Genomic DNA, 16,475 nt, shown 5'->3' on the forward strand with positions numbered 1-16,475 from the left:
CGGACCCTGCTCACTGTGACTCCACAGTCCTGTCTATGAACCCCGAACCTTCACCCTTGATCCCGATACTTCAGATGGGATTGAACAGGGTGGTGTTGTGGATTAGTGTGAGGTTGCTGAGTTTAATGTCGGGGTGAGTGCGAGGGCATGGTTAACTAGGAATTCTCTTAAAACCCAGAGATAATCAGCCGCTCATAACAATGCAAGAGTTGGCCGGTGGCAAAGGTAAACACCCTGTCTCAAGTTTTGTCTTTGCATGCAGCTATATGGGCACTTTTGTGTTTCTCTCTCTCTCATCTACTACTTTACCTCTCTTCAACATTTTTCTCTCATTCATGCTTCATCTCTTTTTTCTTATTTTTCCTCTCCCTCTTCGGCTACAGGGCTTTTGGCCGTCTGTCATCATCCGAAGGAGCATCAGGTTCCACTCTCTGGCAGGCTGCGCAAAGCAAAACACAAGGGCACGGAGACCGTCCAAACACTCCCTCACTCTCACACACATATCTGTTCACATACGCGCACGCTGGAGGATCAGCCCAACATGAATAAAAGTGCGATACAACCCAAACAAACACCCGTTAACCTGAATACCGCCCAGACCTTGCCTCGGCTCTTCTCCGCAGCAGCGCCGAGCTCCCGACTCCTGGAGGAAATTGCTGAGGGCACAGGAAACCCACAGCTAAACACGGGTTCTCACGGTGTATTAACGACCCCTGACTGAGAGAGGAGCACTTCATAGTACCACATCCAGAGCCGATGCCAAGATCAGGCCACGGCCAGCCAAGAGCAGGAGGTCGCTGGAGCCGTGACGTGGGTTCGAAAGGTCTCCGGGGAGAGATAAGGTCTAACATCCTCGCTGTCGTCAGGAGAAACTTCTGGCTGAGCACAGACTCCAGTCCTTGTGCTAAGTTTCAGAAGCAAAACATCAACAGAGGCAGCTCTATGCAAACGTTGTAAAAACGAGTGCAATAGTAAAGGGGGAATGTGGTCGTACTACAACATAACCGAAATCATGTGTGTGGTTTTATGAAGTTAGAAAGCCCATAATGATGGAGTATTAAATGATTGTAGCGCCATGAGGTTTTAAGGGTTGGGGTGGGGGGGTGGTGGTGGAGGGGGCACATATAAAAAGCCAGCTTTCTCCCATGAACTCCTCTGGCACCCAGAAATTCACTTGGATTTCGCAAACTCACCCAACCTACTACAACCACCCCTCCTTTCCATTGTCACTGCTTCTGCCTAAAATAACTCCTGTTCCTAAAGGAGGCTCGTTTTCTGCTGGGTTTTCAAATACTACACTGTTGTTCTGCTGGCAGTGGGAAAACAGGAGAGGTTAGGGAGGTCACTCTCTGGGCTAACAGGAGCCACTGCCATGTTTAGATGCTGCAACGGCCACGATGTGTGACCGCCGGGCCGTCTGTGGACACTCGGCCTTAATGAGGTGGTCCAGCTGCACCACGTGACAATACCTTATTGTGCATTTTTATGGAGAATGTTATGTGTAAGCAGATTATAATAATAGGAGGTGAGAATTAATAGTATCATCTTGTGTGTTTTTGTTGTTTTTTTTATGTTCTGCTTTTTTTAGGTGGGTAGCTGAAGCTGTGACACAGATCTTAAGTTTGCCATTCAAGCATACAGGAATTATTACAGTAAGTTCTGTCATTTAGTCATTTAAAGCTGCATTAATCAATATTTTTATATTAACAATGGATCAAATGATTGTGTGAAATGTGAATGAATAATCACCTCACTCTGCAGCCCAGCAGGAGCATTTCAGCATCTTTTAAATCACTGTTTTGGTTTAACAGACCACAATTTTTCTCTTTTGGTTCACTCCCACTTCTCTCTCTCACCAACCTTGTTTCCAACTGCAACAAGTTGCCATTTTCAGAGGAAAAACCTCTAATAAAATGACTGTACGCTACCTGTTCCACACCAAACAGCAGACAGGATGAGTTAGCAATTAGCTGGTGAACATAGTGGAGCATTTAGCAACTAATCAGCCAGATATTTCCCTCAGGAGCTGGTGGAGACCAAACACAGAGCTCAAAGTAGAGTGAATATTAAACCTAGATTTGTCAGGAAGCCAAGAACAAAATAAATGCTAATCTTGCTATTTCTGCTGATGTGGCTTTTGCTAACACAAGTAGCCAAAAATAAGCCCATATGTGGCTAAAAAAATCAACTAATAGCCTACTGCTTTAAAGGAATAGTGTGTCAAATGTTTTCTTGCTTTCTCTCTGAGACATAAGTGATACGATCAATAACGCTTATATATGTATGCTTTATAAGAAGCTACAGCCAGCAGGACGTTAAATTAGCTTAGCAAAAAAGGCTGGAAGCATGTAGGAACCACTACAACTAATGCTTCATTCTCTCCGGCAGTGATTGGTGGTGATTGGTGGAGCTTCAGCCATCGTTGTGTTTACAAGACAAGAGGTTATAATCTGTCCTCTGAGCAGCGCAACGTCTTCAGGACAGATTGGAGACTACAGTGAAACACTATCGAAAAGTGACAAGACAGGCCGGGGCTAGCTGGTTAGCATGCTAACTTCAGTGGAAGAAAAGACGTGATCGAGACAAGAGTTAACTGGTGTTTGTTTCCACCTCTGGAAACAGCTGTTGGTGAGTAAAGGAATGAAGTTTGAAGCTGAGGGTGGATATCTTTACCTTTGCATATAGTTAAGATAGCTTTCCCCCCTGATTCCAGTGTTTATGCTAGGCTAGGCTAGGCTAACTGCTTGCTGGCTGTAGCTTTATTCAGTAAACATACATTAGAGTGGGGTGTCAATCTTTTCAGCTAACTCTCAGCAAGAAAGAAAAGTGTACAAAAAGTGCGACAGAAATAAGGAGAAAAAAAAATCAGTTACAAACGGCATTTGTACATTATGGATAGAGAAATTTGCAGAACTGTTATATTTATTAATGTGGTTTTTCATTAACAGCTGAAAAAAACAGACATTTCTTAATTTATGTAATAAATCGAGATCATCATTACAATGCAAAAAATTGTTGTCGTCATTGTCATAGTTTAGAAAGTCTTTGTTTATTGTTCAACACTTTGGGGAATCTTGGGCGGTATAATGCAACCAAAAGGTGTAACTTCCATTCATGAGACTGTGGTGAGATGAAAAATGAAGGTGAGAGGAAATGACGTCTGTCTGGAAGGCCTGTCAGGGATATTTGTGGCCAGACGAACACACATACACAATATGACTCACTATGACGAGATGTTTTCAGGTTTCTTATTAGTCTCTTCACTTGTTGTAACAGTGGAAATCCAGGTTGGTTGTCATCCGCCCTCCACCAAAATAATTACATGTGCTGTCTTTGCTGGCGAACACTTTTTTTTTTTTTAGCTAAAAGTTGCATTTCATCGTCTCAGTTGAGGAGGTTTATTTTTTATTTTTTTAACTGCTTTTGGTAGACAAGGGAATACCTGTCAGGTGGGGAGTGCCTTGAATTTCCCCTGTTTCATGAGCCAATCACTGATAAAGACGATTACTCCGGAGAGCATAACTGGAAATATTGGCTTGGCCCTGTCACGGTGACTTAACGAGTGGTTTCATGTTGAAAAACCCACAGAGACTCACACTTATACTTCTACTGCAGTAGTTTTAACTGCAGCTTATTTTACCTTTATATGAGGAATATTAAGATAACTTTTACTTGTGTGAATGAGGCTTGATTTTACAAGTAGAAAATAAAGATTTAATGGTTTAAAATGAACATTCTGCATTTAAAGGAAATGGGAGAAATTAGGAACTACAGTAATAACTGACTATGGAACTAACTATTAGCAATAGTTCAAGATGTTTGCCTTATTTTCTTTCTTGTAGAGAGTTAGAAAATCAGATTTGACACCACTCTTATGTCTATATAGAATAAATATAAAGCTACAGCAGATGGTTAGCCTAGCTAGCATAATCCAGTCAGCAATTACATTTCCTACAAAATCTGCTGCAGTTTAGTTCTATATAAATGCAATTTCCAGGAGACAGGGTTGGTCCAGAGGGACTGAGCTGCAGAGTCTCTGCTGGTTGCCCACTAGTCACAACTTGTCCTTTTTACACCTTGGATTTGTAAGGATTAAACTAAGAAAATTTAATGTGTAAACGAGGTGTTGGTAGGTGGATATTGTTACTTCTGGGCAGAGCTCGCCCCATTTCAAGTCTTTATGCTAACATCGACTATCTGTCTGCTGGCTGCAGCTTTATATTTAGTGTACGTGCATGAGAAAGCAAATAAGCAAATTTCCCAAGATGTCAAACTATTCTTTTAAAGGTCCCATATAGTCTAAAGGTCTGTGTCCATGTGTAGTGTGACTATAGATCAGCTCTAGCTTCTATATTAATACTGTGAAAGTATCAAAGCCTCAGTCCACAGAGAAATGCACACAGCCTGTATTCAGAAACTGAGCCTTAAAACCAGCCGTCAGGACTTCTGGAACTTTGTGATGTCACAACAAAGCAGTCACCAAGCCCCGCCCACCTGGACCCACCATCCAAACCTTGCAGGATTTGGTTTCTCTGAGTGTTTTTACCTGAAATCTGCTATATTTTTATTGGATCACTCAGAAACAGTCAGCCAATCAGAAGAGAGGCTCAGAGCCTCTGAGGAAGTGAACAATTATATTTGACAAAATGTTGAACTATTCCTTTCAAGTGCGGGTAAAAAATACCTTAAAGTCAGCGGGTGGTAATGACTCTATCTATATGGTCTCCTCATGTGCGTCAGAGGCCCATAGGAGCCACTGTGGGTCTAGGTTGGAGGGTCAACATGGAGGCGTGCCAGGGACTTTTTGTCAATTCCAGCTTTACACAAAACATTAAAATAAGTTGTGATGAATGCATGAATAGCTGTTTCTAGGTATTTAGCAGAAAGGAATGTTTTAATTATAACCTATCAGTCCGTCAGTCATGCTGGTAAGCTCTGGTTCAATTAACCACATGGTTCCTGTTTTGCATGACAACATTCAAAGCTACTGGATGGATAAACTGAAGTTAATTCTTCAGAATTAGTTTTTGTCTGATGTGACTAATGGTTGAACAGAACACAAAATGCAATTCACTGTGGATGACTGAATGAGTCTCAGTTGCCACATTACATCACATCATCACATCAAGTATGTGACAAACTTAAATAAACATGGATCCAGTCTTACACCATAACTTTTAAAGGCATGGATTTATATACAGCTTTATGTCTCTACCTTATTCTTAAGGTCCTGTTCTTTTCTTTTTCACTGCAGAATAATGTAAATTCAGAGGTTGACACGTGTGATTAATTGCCACATAAAGTACTACATTAATAAAAAAAATTGTTAAAAAAAATTAATAATTAAAAAAAATTTAATCATTATTTCTGTATAAAATAAACCGTTTCCAATTCATTAATTTAAATTTTCGGTTTCAAATATTTTTATTTGTTTTCATGCATTTGATTGCAATATTAATTCATTTTTTTCATTGTATTTGTTTTATTTTTTATTTTTGCATTTGATTGCAATGTTTTTTCACTTTTTTAATTTTTCAATTTATTATTTTATTTAATTTTTTATTTTTTGCATTGATTGCAATATTTATTCCTTTATTTTATTTTGCAAAGTTTGACTGTGGTGTGTAAACTGTTAACTAATGGGTTAAAAGTTTTTTTTTTTTTTTTTCGTCTTCCACAGTTTTTTCTGCGCTGCATCCCCGCTGTGTGAAGGCTGCCTCGCTGCAGAGAGAGTGTGTCACCGGGGGTGTGGACGCGCGGAAGGGGTGGATTACGTGTTCCTGCGTTTCTGGAGCCATAAAGAGCCCGCTTTACCTGTCGTGCGCTCAGGTCGATCTGGTTGCCAGTCTTGTTTCGGTCTTTTCCGTCGGTTCTTCAGCTGAGCACCGGAGCACCCCTGTGATTGGCTGCAGAGGGAAACGAGCTGCCTTCAGCCCACCCACCGCTGATTATAGGGACTCTTGTTGTCTCCTTCCTCCTTTCTCCCTTGCATTGAGTCTGGGACCTGGCCCGGGGGCTGAGCAGCAACACACACAGAGCGCGCATCATGGCAGCTACCCACAACGAGTACAGAGGCTACCTGCGGAACAACGTCCACATGGAGGCAGGGCAGCACCGCTTCCACCCGGTGCAGAACTCGGAGCCCACTTACCGGCCGCTCCTATTCGGGACCCTCGCTGTTATGGGATTGCTTCAGGTGGCGTCCAGCGTGGCGATCTTATTACACCTGACAGGTTATCTGCAAGAGGTAGGTTCAATCACTGTGTGCTCTGCTTCGGCTTCTCGTTTCCAGTGCGCAACGAGACACTTCGCAAAGTCCCTCACTGTCGTCAGCGCGTCTGTAGCTTTTCTCTGCGCGTAAATATTTATGCACAGATACTGTCAGCAGTATCCTACAAGGCTACGAGCGGCAAAGTAAAACGCTTTACAGTGTCATAAAGCTCCAGATAAGTTTCCCAGCTGCTTGTAAAGTTGGCGGCGCGCGCTCTTAGAAGTACAGTAGGTGTAATCTCACAGAGGTGAAACGAGAAAAGAAAAAAAAAAAAGAGACACCGAGACTCTTGTGCAGTTCGGTGCGCGCAGGCTTTTCGTCTCTTTGAAGGCGCTGCGCCTCGGTGCCAGGCACTTAAAACACTGCTGCTGCTTCTGCTGCTTCTTCTTTTCTTCTTCTTTTTCCCCTCTCTGTAAAACAAAGAAAGAAATACTGATAGCATCTCAAGAAGCTGTGCTGAAACTTTCCACGGCAGATTAGTTGTTTCAGCGAGAGTATTTTCCAAAGGGGTTGCAGCATCGTGACTCCGATAACATCTCTGCAAAGCACAAATGTCAGTCTTGCTTGATGTCTTATTTGTAAAAAAAATACAGATGTTTTCACTCGAGACTCCCAGGCTGCAGCGTGTTTACATGCCACCCAGATTTATCATTTATATGTGTCGAGCTGTAAACCTTTGGAGCAGAAGCAGAGCTCCTTCTCCAGGAGACAGAGACAGAAAAGTCGGATGACTTGCTGCAGGCGCTGACACTGCAAAGAGACAGATACTATCAAAATACATCCATCCCTACATGCTCCATTGTTCTTGTAAGTTCTGCCATCGTGAAGCTGCTTATCTTGTTCGCTCTGCCATGATTGTTGTTACTTTATGGCGGTTTTGGAGTTGAATAATTGTCATGTTTCAACAAGCCAAGTGAGCAGACCACATGTCTGCTCTGTGAGGATGCTTCAAGTTCACCTGGGGACCATCTGTCTCTCTCTCTCCCTCAGTCTCTCTCCCTCAGTCTCTCTCCCTCTGTCTCTCTCTCTCTGTCTCTCTCTGTGTATGTTTGCCTCTTTCTCAGTCTTTGTGTGTTAAGTTTCTTTGGCTTGTCTTTGGCATAAACACACTGCAGTGTGGTAGACAGTCGCTAGTTATGAGCTGGATGTGAGCCAGAGGGAGAAAAAAAAGGAAACTAAAAGGGAGGGAGAGAAAGGAGAGAAAACCAGAGAGAGGAGAGATAATATTTTACTTAATGTCTGTGATCATATTTGTGAAATAACTCAAACGTGTCGGTCGGTCGATCCGATGATGAGACAGGATCTTTGGGAGTGATTTAAAGCGTTCCTCAAATACCCAGCAGCCTCAGAGTCGCTGTGGTTGGTCAGAGTTCAGCCTGTTCCGTCATCTGCCCTCAACACCTGTACAACTTCCTGCAGATGCAGCTGGAATCTGCACAGCATCATGCCGACATACTGGAGGAATGTGCTGAGCAGAGCAGCTTTAAAAACACTGGTTGATTCGAACATGAGGGCTGAGTGTGTGTGTGTGTGTGTGTGTGTGTGTGTGTGTGTGTGTCTTTTTTATTTTGTTTGTGTCTTTGTGCATCAAGCTGCATGCGTGCATGAAAACCTCCGTGCCAATTCCTCTTGAATGTATTACACATTGAATGAGAACCAACGCTCAGTCTCCAAATCACTTTTGCCTGCTGCGCCCGTGGCATGCAGAGTGACATGTGGAAAATAACTTAACCTCCCACACACACACACACACACACACACGCACACACACACACACACACACACACACGCGCGCACACACACACCTACACACACACATATATAAAAATCCAAACTGAATTGCTGTTTGTCTTCCAGTAAGTTTTATGAAATATTCCTCCCACCCACACCTGTCAGGGGAGCTTCCTCAGAACAGACACTGTTCTTTACAGATGACGTAACTATGGTGTTTATTTAATTTTTTTCCTTTTACATTGACATCTCTAATCATGGCTCCTATGTTTCTGTCTCCAGGTAGATTTGTCCACAGCCCCACACCGGCCCATTGAGGTGAGTTTGACCCCTGGTTGAACCACAGCAACACACAGTACACACATATAACTGCTGCAACACTACTTAAACATTAAAGCTCCTCCAGTGTAAAGGTCTGTGTCCATGTGTAGTGTGATTATAGATCAGCTCTAGCTTCTATATTAATACTGTGAAAGTATCAAAGCCTCAGTCCACAGAGAAATGCACACAGCCTGTATTCAGAAACTGAGCCTTAAAACCAGCCGTCAGGACTTCTGGAACTTTGTGATGTCACAACAAAGCAGTCACCAAGCCCCGCCCACCTGGACCCACCATCCAAACCTTTACAGGATTTGGTTTCTCTGAGTGTTTTTACCTGAAATCTGCTTCATTTTTATTGGATCACTCAGAAAACAGTCAGCCAATCAGAAGAGAGGCTCAGAGCCTCCTGAAGAGAAACTGTGGAGAAACAAAGTTGGAGCCAAAAATGACGTGTCAGACACAAACACTCCTCTGCTGTAAGAATACCAGGTATTTCCTCCTGTCGCTGTCGAGGGAGGCAGTACAGTGTTTGTAATAATGCAGTTATGTTTGAGTTAAAGCAGCAAAAAAAAGAAATTAGATAATCGTCTGTGATTTTTCAATGAGAGAAGCCATGACTTTCCCATGGGTGGTGTTTTCAGTGCATGCCACAGCTACTGTTAAAGCAAGCACCAAACCCTCGGTGGTCACCCAGGCTGGGAAGAGGTCAGGCCACAGCAGGAAAAACACCTGACAGCCTTCTGATAAAACCTCTAATAACTCGTCCTTTAGGTTTTGGTTTTTTATTGTTTTTTACATTTTCTTTAATTTGATAATCAAGCGCTGACAAAGGGTAGTTTTCTGCGTCAGCTATTAGTGAGTCACTCACTGGCGCCAGCGGCTGCAGAGTGTTCCTTCGATGATCAGCAGTAGCGTGAGGGAGTTGTAAAATAGGAATTCTTAATTGTTGAAGTCATTTAAAAAAAAAAAAAAAATTTCTCTAATCCCTTTTTGGAAGTCGCCGCCTGTTTTTTGGCTCAAGACTCACAGAGCAAAAGCAAAAAAAAACATCCAGGAAGTAAAATAACACAGGATAAAAGGAGCACTTTGCCTCACTAGTGTTTGGTTTCCCATAATGCTTTAATTTTCTTTGAAATCATGTATTTGTGTTTGCCCTTGGCATCCCTGGTGGAGTACTTACACAAACCACCCAGCCTGTCTTGGACCGAGGAACTCATTGTGTTGTTAGCCCTCGGCTATTTCCCATGGAGCAGGGGGAGACGTGCTGGGAGCTTTATGAGGTGTCAGGGTGACAGGTCCACTTGGCCCACGCTGTGTTGTGTTAGGGTCAGCCCTGAGAACGCCGGCGCTCTCTGCAGACAGTTGAGGGGATTTGCTAGAGAGCAGGCCTCGGTGGATAGGCTGTCAGCTCAGCTCTGCGGCGCGGCTCTTTTGATGTGAGACAGGATGTGCAGGCCCGGGCCGGCCCGCACCGGGCTGGGGCTGTGGTCAGCGCCATCACGGGGAGTGGTGAGAACACAGGACCATGAATCAGGCGCAGTTCATGAGCCAATTGTTTAGAGATCTGTGTAAGGAGATCTGACTGCTGCAGCATGAAACACAAAGAGACAATACGCTTCAGTGGCCGGGCTGTGAGTGAGGGCACTTTTGTTCTGAGGGTCGCGTCTCAGAAACCTCACATCAACATAATAGAGATGCTGAAGGATGTGTGTGGCGGGTAGTTAACCCTCTGAGCTCTTCGACATGTTTCTATTAATATCTACAGCGTAGAAATGTGGTTTAAATGTTGTTAGAATTTGTAGACTCTCTGACCTCTGGTTCATATTCTTGCAAGATCAGATGTGGTTCACAGCCAGAGCTAGAAGGCCAATAAGAAGGCCATTTTAGGCATTTATTATACATTTATCTACTATTTTACTAAGACTTTGATAAACCCATTTCAAGCAACAAAACAATTCAGCCACATCAGTAAATGTTTGTTTTCACAAGAGATTTGAAAAACAGGGCTTCAATTTTTAAGCATTTGGGGCAAATTATCTGTTTACACGGAGCTCAAGGACAAATTTTGCGTCATTAGAAAGTTGTAAAAGTATGTTCTTAAAGTATTATATAAAATATATACATATGCAAGTATTTTTTGGAAAAAAAGTGAATTTATGAAAATATAAAAAAATGGAGAACATACCCTTCGACCTCAGAGGGTTGAGCGTGTGCAGGACCAAGCATGTGCAGTCAGGTCGGTCGTAGCCAGATGCGGCTCCACCTGGTGCAGAGTGGCTGTCGCCGTGCAGCACAGTGCAGATCAGGAAGCTGCCAAACTGCTGCTACTTTGTTTAAATAATCTCTTCTCCTCGGTTAAAGAGGTATGACACAGTGTCACCACAAATCAAGATAGATCCCACATTGTAGTGCCAATTGGGAGCATGTTCACAATTACGTTGTAGCCTTGGCAGGATGTTGTTTACCCTTGTCTCATTCCAAGACACTGCGCTATAAACATGTTTGTGCAGCAGATTGTTTTTGGAGGACAGACGGTGCTAATCTTAGTTTTAGGGCCGCGCAAATTTGTCTGGATTCGGGTTGTGAATAAATACTTGACAGTAATATTAGCACAGAACAGGTGCTGTGTCGGTGGGACTGGCTCTGCAGTTGAGTTTATTTGGAGTGTGTAGCAGTGTTTGTGCTCCGAGGCGCTATGTGTGGGGTTTTTTTAAGTTGGGAGGTATGTGTTTAAAAATTCTATCCATTTCAACACTTTCAGTTTCCCAGTCTTTGTCTTTTTTTAGGTGTTGGCTCAGTGTGAGGGTGAGATGATGATAGTGATGCCAGGTTACCTGAGGTTACTGGAGCAGAGCAAAATCATAAAACAAGTTAAAACACCTTCAGGATATAAAAAAAAAAAAAAAACTGTTTACATTTGTTATTTACAGTGTTTATTTGTAAGCAGCTGCTGCAGATGCTGCCAACACTGCAAAGCTTTCTTTTCAAGAAACTGAAAACGTGGTACTTTCACTTATCTCTGAGATCTTGTGTGAGTGTAAGATAGCAGGTAGAGGCAGAGGTCGAAAACAAAACACCTACACCTGATAATTTAATCCTGTGCCAGATGTGTAAGAGAGTTGGCAGCTCCGGAGCAGTAACTGTTTACTTGCATGGAAACCATGTTTTCTTTGAGAGTATGTTCTCTGTCTTGCCTGAGGAGGACAACCCAACTCAGACTGCGGATGGCGGCATCGTCATCATCATCGTCATTGGCGGCGGCGGCCCTGAATAGAATCAGCTGAATTCAGTCCAGATACTTTTTTTTTTTTTTTTTTTTTTCTCCGAAATTTATGAGAAACTCAATCCAGCTGTAAAGTTACACTCAGTAGGAGAGTCACAGCCTCCGTCCCCAAATACAACCACAGCTGTAATAAGGAGTTAACTGACTCGCCAAGGAGGATGGATAATACACATCGACATGCAGTTCATGTACACTGATCCACCTATGGTCTTCAGACACACACACACACACACACACACACACACACACACACACACACACACACACTAAATTCCAAAGCAACAGACAGTTTTTCAAAGCAGAACAAAGCTGTCTGTGTGAAATATGGAAACAGCGTGGGTCAAATGTTGATGCCTCATTACTGATGTGGGTATAAGTTTCAAACTGGGCAAAAAGATAGAACACACACACTCACACACACACGCACACAAAGATACAGGTGGTGTTTTTTTTACCTCTCATAAGTCAGTCAGTGTTTGTTAAATGAGCTTGTCCTGTTTCCTGCAGGAGGTGCAGACGGAGCCGGTGCTGAACGCGCTGAGAGACACGAGGAAAACCAGACGGTGCAAAACTCCAAAAGAGAGCCTGCCATCAGCTCATCTACCAATCAGAAGGCCTCAGGAGTACCCCAAAAGTGAGTCCACATGAATTAAAGTCCTGTTATTGTAGCATTAGAAACACTCATCTATCAGTCTGGCTTCATTTCAAACACAATTCAACTTCCCACATTCAGTGTCGGCCGAGCTGTAACTTGAGTGTTTGCTAAGTGGAGTTTTAAATGAGCTGTTTCTAAATATTTATACCCAGTAACTGCTGCTTGAATAACCGAACCTCCCGACAAAGCTAACGTTAGCTCACAAATATCTGAAGAGTCATAGAGGGAATATACAGGCCTTCATTTGAGCTGGGACCTCCCAGATTGTTACTGGCACCTCAATAAATTTTGTTAATGTTATTTCTTCTGTCATTCTTTTATTTCCTATTCAACTGCCTCTTAAAAAGCTTCTGTGACTATTTTGGATGGATTATAAATCTGATCTAAAAAAAAAAACTAGAATTACCGGTTGTATGCTTCAGCCAACCAGCCAAGCTGCAGGAAATATGGCCAAAATCTCTCCTTCCTGAGTTACAGCATTGAATAATAGCCAGAAGTGTTTTTACAGAACATCATGATGTCACAGTGACCTTGACCTTTAAACTTTGACCACCAATTTTTAATCAGTTCATCCTTGACTCCAAATTAATGTTTGTGCCAGATATAATTAAATTCCCTCTCAGATTTCCTGATATATTGCATTCATGAGAATGGGACAGACGGACTTTGCTTTGGTTGTGATCGTAGTTTTGTTTAGTTGTAACAGCTAGCACCTAGGGACAAATCATGGTGGACGGTAAAAAAAAAAATCCATAACGTTTCTACCGGCTCTGTCACTGTTACCAGAGCTCTGTGTGTGCCTGTCATTCAGGGTGCGTATGAGAGCGAGCTGCATGTATGCTCTAGGACTTTCTGATAGCAACTCGCTGTAGCCTCCAATCTGCCCTGAAGACATAGCGCTGCTCAGAGGACGTATTATAACCTCTTGTCTTGTAAACGCAACAATAGCCGAAGCTCTTTTCAAGCGACAATCACCACCACCTGCTCCTGGCAAGAAACCATGTTTGGCGGCAGAGAAAACTTACAAATAGCTCCTTTTAAGTTGAAATGGTGAGCATGTCAGCAAACGGCTGCTTATATCCACATCCAGAAGACACGGAGCAACGTTAACATTCACTATGGAGGGGTGTTTGTCTCCACCTGATGAATCTAAGCATTCAGTGTTATCTCTGTTTCAGCTCTGTGTTTGGTCTCCACCAGCTTCCAAGGAAAATATCTGGCTTTTTAGCTGCTAAATGCTCCAGCTGCTCTCTGACTGATAAGCATGAACCAGGACAGTACAGTTGTGTCTGGACAGTTGAAACTCACTGTAAAGCTCCATAAAGCCTGTCATATGGTCTGTTTATTTATAAGTCTTTCCTAACTATAGTGCTGCAACCTGATTTAGTAAATCACTAGTTTGAACCTGTTCCAAAAAAAATCAGTCTGACTCATTTTTTTTGTTTAGTTTATTATAGATCAATAAAAAATTAATTGACGATGAGCTTTACCAAAATCTGTTGTTTCTCTTGCCAAGCAGAGGATGTGCGGCAGGCCATCACCATCGACTGGGAGGAGAAGCACGGATACCACCACAAGATGGGCTACCAGAAGGGCAAACTGCTGGTGATAGAGCCGGGTTTCTACTACGTTTACGCCAAGACCTGTTTCCGCTACTACCGTATACCAGAGGACAGCAGTCAGGCCGAGATCCCGCCGGTGGACGTTAGCAACACCCAGCTCATCCAGTACGTCTACCACGAGAGCATCAAGTGGAACAAGGCCGTGATGCTGATGAAGACGGGCAGCACCATGCGCTGGAACGACACGAGCTATAACATGTACTGCGCCCAGCAGGGCCGAGGCGTCCAGCTGGAGGAGGGAGACGCCTTGTTTGTCAACGTGTCCAATGCTTGGATGCTGGACCTGGAGGGAGAAGGGACGTACTTTGGGGCCATAAAGTTGGGTAACTGAAATTGAAACACGTGGGGAGCGGACATGCTACTGAACATTTGATATGCCAAAGAACCACTGTTAGTGATTTACAATGTTGGTTTGTCAAAAAAGTGTCTTTTTATATTGTACATGTGTTAATGTTTTGTTTTTTGTTTTTTTCTACATTGCTCTTCACCAAATAGCCTTGGAGTCCTTCTGAGAAAAACTTAAGGAAAAGGTAAAAACTTGTTTTGCCACTTGCCCCCTGCAAAAAGAAAAAAAGATGAGAGACACAGCTCTCAACTTCATCCAAAATAGCACTGGACTTTTTTTTGTTTTTTTTGTTTTTTAACTGCGGTTTGTATTGGGAAATTTCAATACATTTCAGTTAAGATTACAAAATGTGTTTGTGCACTAATTAAACAAACCACGAGGGAGCAACTGAGGAAGTAAGTTTGTTGGCAAGAGGTGCAGCAGCGAGAAAGGATTTATCAATGTTTATTGTTGATGGGGGGGGGGGGGGGGTGTCCAAAGAGACACTGTAGCTGTAGCTGATGGAGCATCTGCTTGTACTTAGCAGATTATCACCGGATAAAAATAACAAGACTTCCCGGCCTGTCTCTGACCCGTGGCAGTGAATGCACAAATGTTTTGCTGAAAGGTTTTGTAAGTGTGAACAAGGCAGGCAGTGAGGCGTCCACACAGTAAGTAACTCAACAGCATCAGTTGAAACAACCAGTTAGATGGTGATTTATCACACATTCGAAATCTCTGAGGCACCATTGAAACATGAAACATGATGCCGTGGAAGATTCACTTTCACTCTGACATTGTTTGTTTTCTTTTTCAATCAATTTAAAAAAAAAAAAAAAAAAAAAGGGTGTGTGTGTGTGTGCGCGTGTGTGTGTGTGTGTGTGTGTGTGTGCACGTGTTCCCAGAACTCATTTGTTAACCAGTTTTCTGTCTCTGATGAAATCTAACGAGTGGCCTGCTTCACTGAAGGCAACACGACAGTGTCATTTCAAACTAAGGAGGAAGTGACGTGTTTATGTTTATGACGATCAACAAGCGATGCAGATAGCTGGACTGTCTGACCATAAATGACACGAATAGACTCTTTTGTCTTCTTTAACTAGAGGAACCGAATTGAGTTTGGTTCATCTTTTAACTTAAATTCTGTTTTGTTTTTTTTTTTTCATTTGGCTCTTCACTGAGGTAAATGGGAATATGCACTAAATATTTATTTATTAGCTATAGAAGAAACAGAGACAGGTCATTGTTACAGTGACCTTTCAGCTGTAAAAAATCATTTATATTTTATGTCTGTACGACATTCATTACGCAGCGCTTAGAGGAAATAGTAGACACGCTTTTTTTTTCTTATTAAAACACAGGGGCTTCATTTTAAATTCCATATTTATGTATCATGATTATGACAATTCTGTGTGCACTTGCCTAGCCAAAAGCAATATGGATATAGTGTTTTGGTTACACTTTATTTGGACAGTCCGCCTACACAGAGTTCACACAGTATTTATAACATTTCAGCGATATTTGTTCTAATGTTCAACAAGGTGCAGACGGAGGACAAATTAAAGGAAGAATCTGAATAAATGAGAGAAACCGCAAATGTAGATGCCTCCACATCTGCATGATCTGAATGGTGTGAATCACGTGCTATGACCTTCGCAGTCACCAGATCTCAACCCAAGTGAACACCTTTGGAGCGACATGTTAGCTTCAATGCTAAGGAGCATTGGTTTTTCCTTTAATTTGTCACCCGTCTGTTACTACAAATATTCAACCAACCAGTTAGTAAAGCACTTAATGGTCAGAGTTGGTGTTGGAGAAACAGCTCAATGACCTGTTGAGATGTCACAAATACGCTATAAACTCTGTGTAGGCGGACTATCAAAATAAAGTGTTACCATTGTTTCTTCTACAAGATTGTAGCATACCTGTAAAAGTCTTCATATGATTTAATTCAGTGTTCTTTTTATTTATGTTTGTCTATGTTTTAATAAAAAAAAAACTACTTTTGTAACAGTGTTTTAATGTGTATTGACGTTATCCGTTATCAAACTTGGCAGCACTAGGTCGCAGTCTCTTCGCGCTCTAACTGTAAACTGAAGAACGGGCCACCCCGGCTGTAATATTATTGTGATGTGCAATTTGATAATCTCCACAATCTTTGGAAAATTCAACACCGCTGTGGCCAAAAAGAGTGAAGTCACGCTGTTCCTTTACCCCGGTCAGAGCCGAGCGGCCCCACCAGCTCATTACAGAGATAGGTTGTGTAG

The 16,475-nt window shown here is 42.5% G+C and overlaps 1 protein-coding gene across 2 annotated transcripts; it reads left to right on the plus strand.

Moving 5' to 3' along the window:
- The first annotated feature begins 1,125 nt into the window (after positions 1 to 1,125).
- tnfsf11 (TNF superfamily member 11) lies at positions 1,126 to 16,218 on the plus strand. 2 transcript variants are annotated; one of them, XM_056390220.1, is made up of 6 exons: positions 1,126 to 1,652; positions 2,389 to 2,628; positions 5,681 to 6,247; positions 8,285 to 8,320; positions 12,114 to 12,240; positions 13,778 to 16,218. In XM_056390220.1, exons 3-6 carry the CDS (start codon positions 6,047 to 6,049, stop codon positions 14,212 to 14,214), a joined length of 801 nt encoding a protein of 266 aa, XP_056246195.1. In that variant the 5' UTR covers positions 1,126 to 1,652; positions 2,389 to 2,628; positions 5,681 to 6,046; the 3' UTR covers positions 14,215 to 16,218. The 2 variants fall into 2 exon arrangements, with proteins under 2 accessions (XP_056246195.1, XP_056246196.1); XM_056390221.1 differs by having other exon boundaries at positions 13,781 to 16,218.
- The last annotated feature ends 257 nt before the right edge of the window (positions 16,219 to 16,475 follow it).

The sequence above is a fragment of the Seriola aureovittata genome, chromosome 11, assembly GCF_021018895.1.
Source record: "Seriola aureovittata isolate HTS-2021-v1 ecotype China chromosome 11, ASM2101889v1, whole genome shotgun sequence".
In the NCBI taxonomy this organism is placed as follows: Eukaryota; Metazoa; Chordata; class Actinopteri; order Carangiformes; family Carangidae; genus Seriola; species Seriola aureovittata.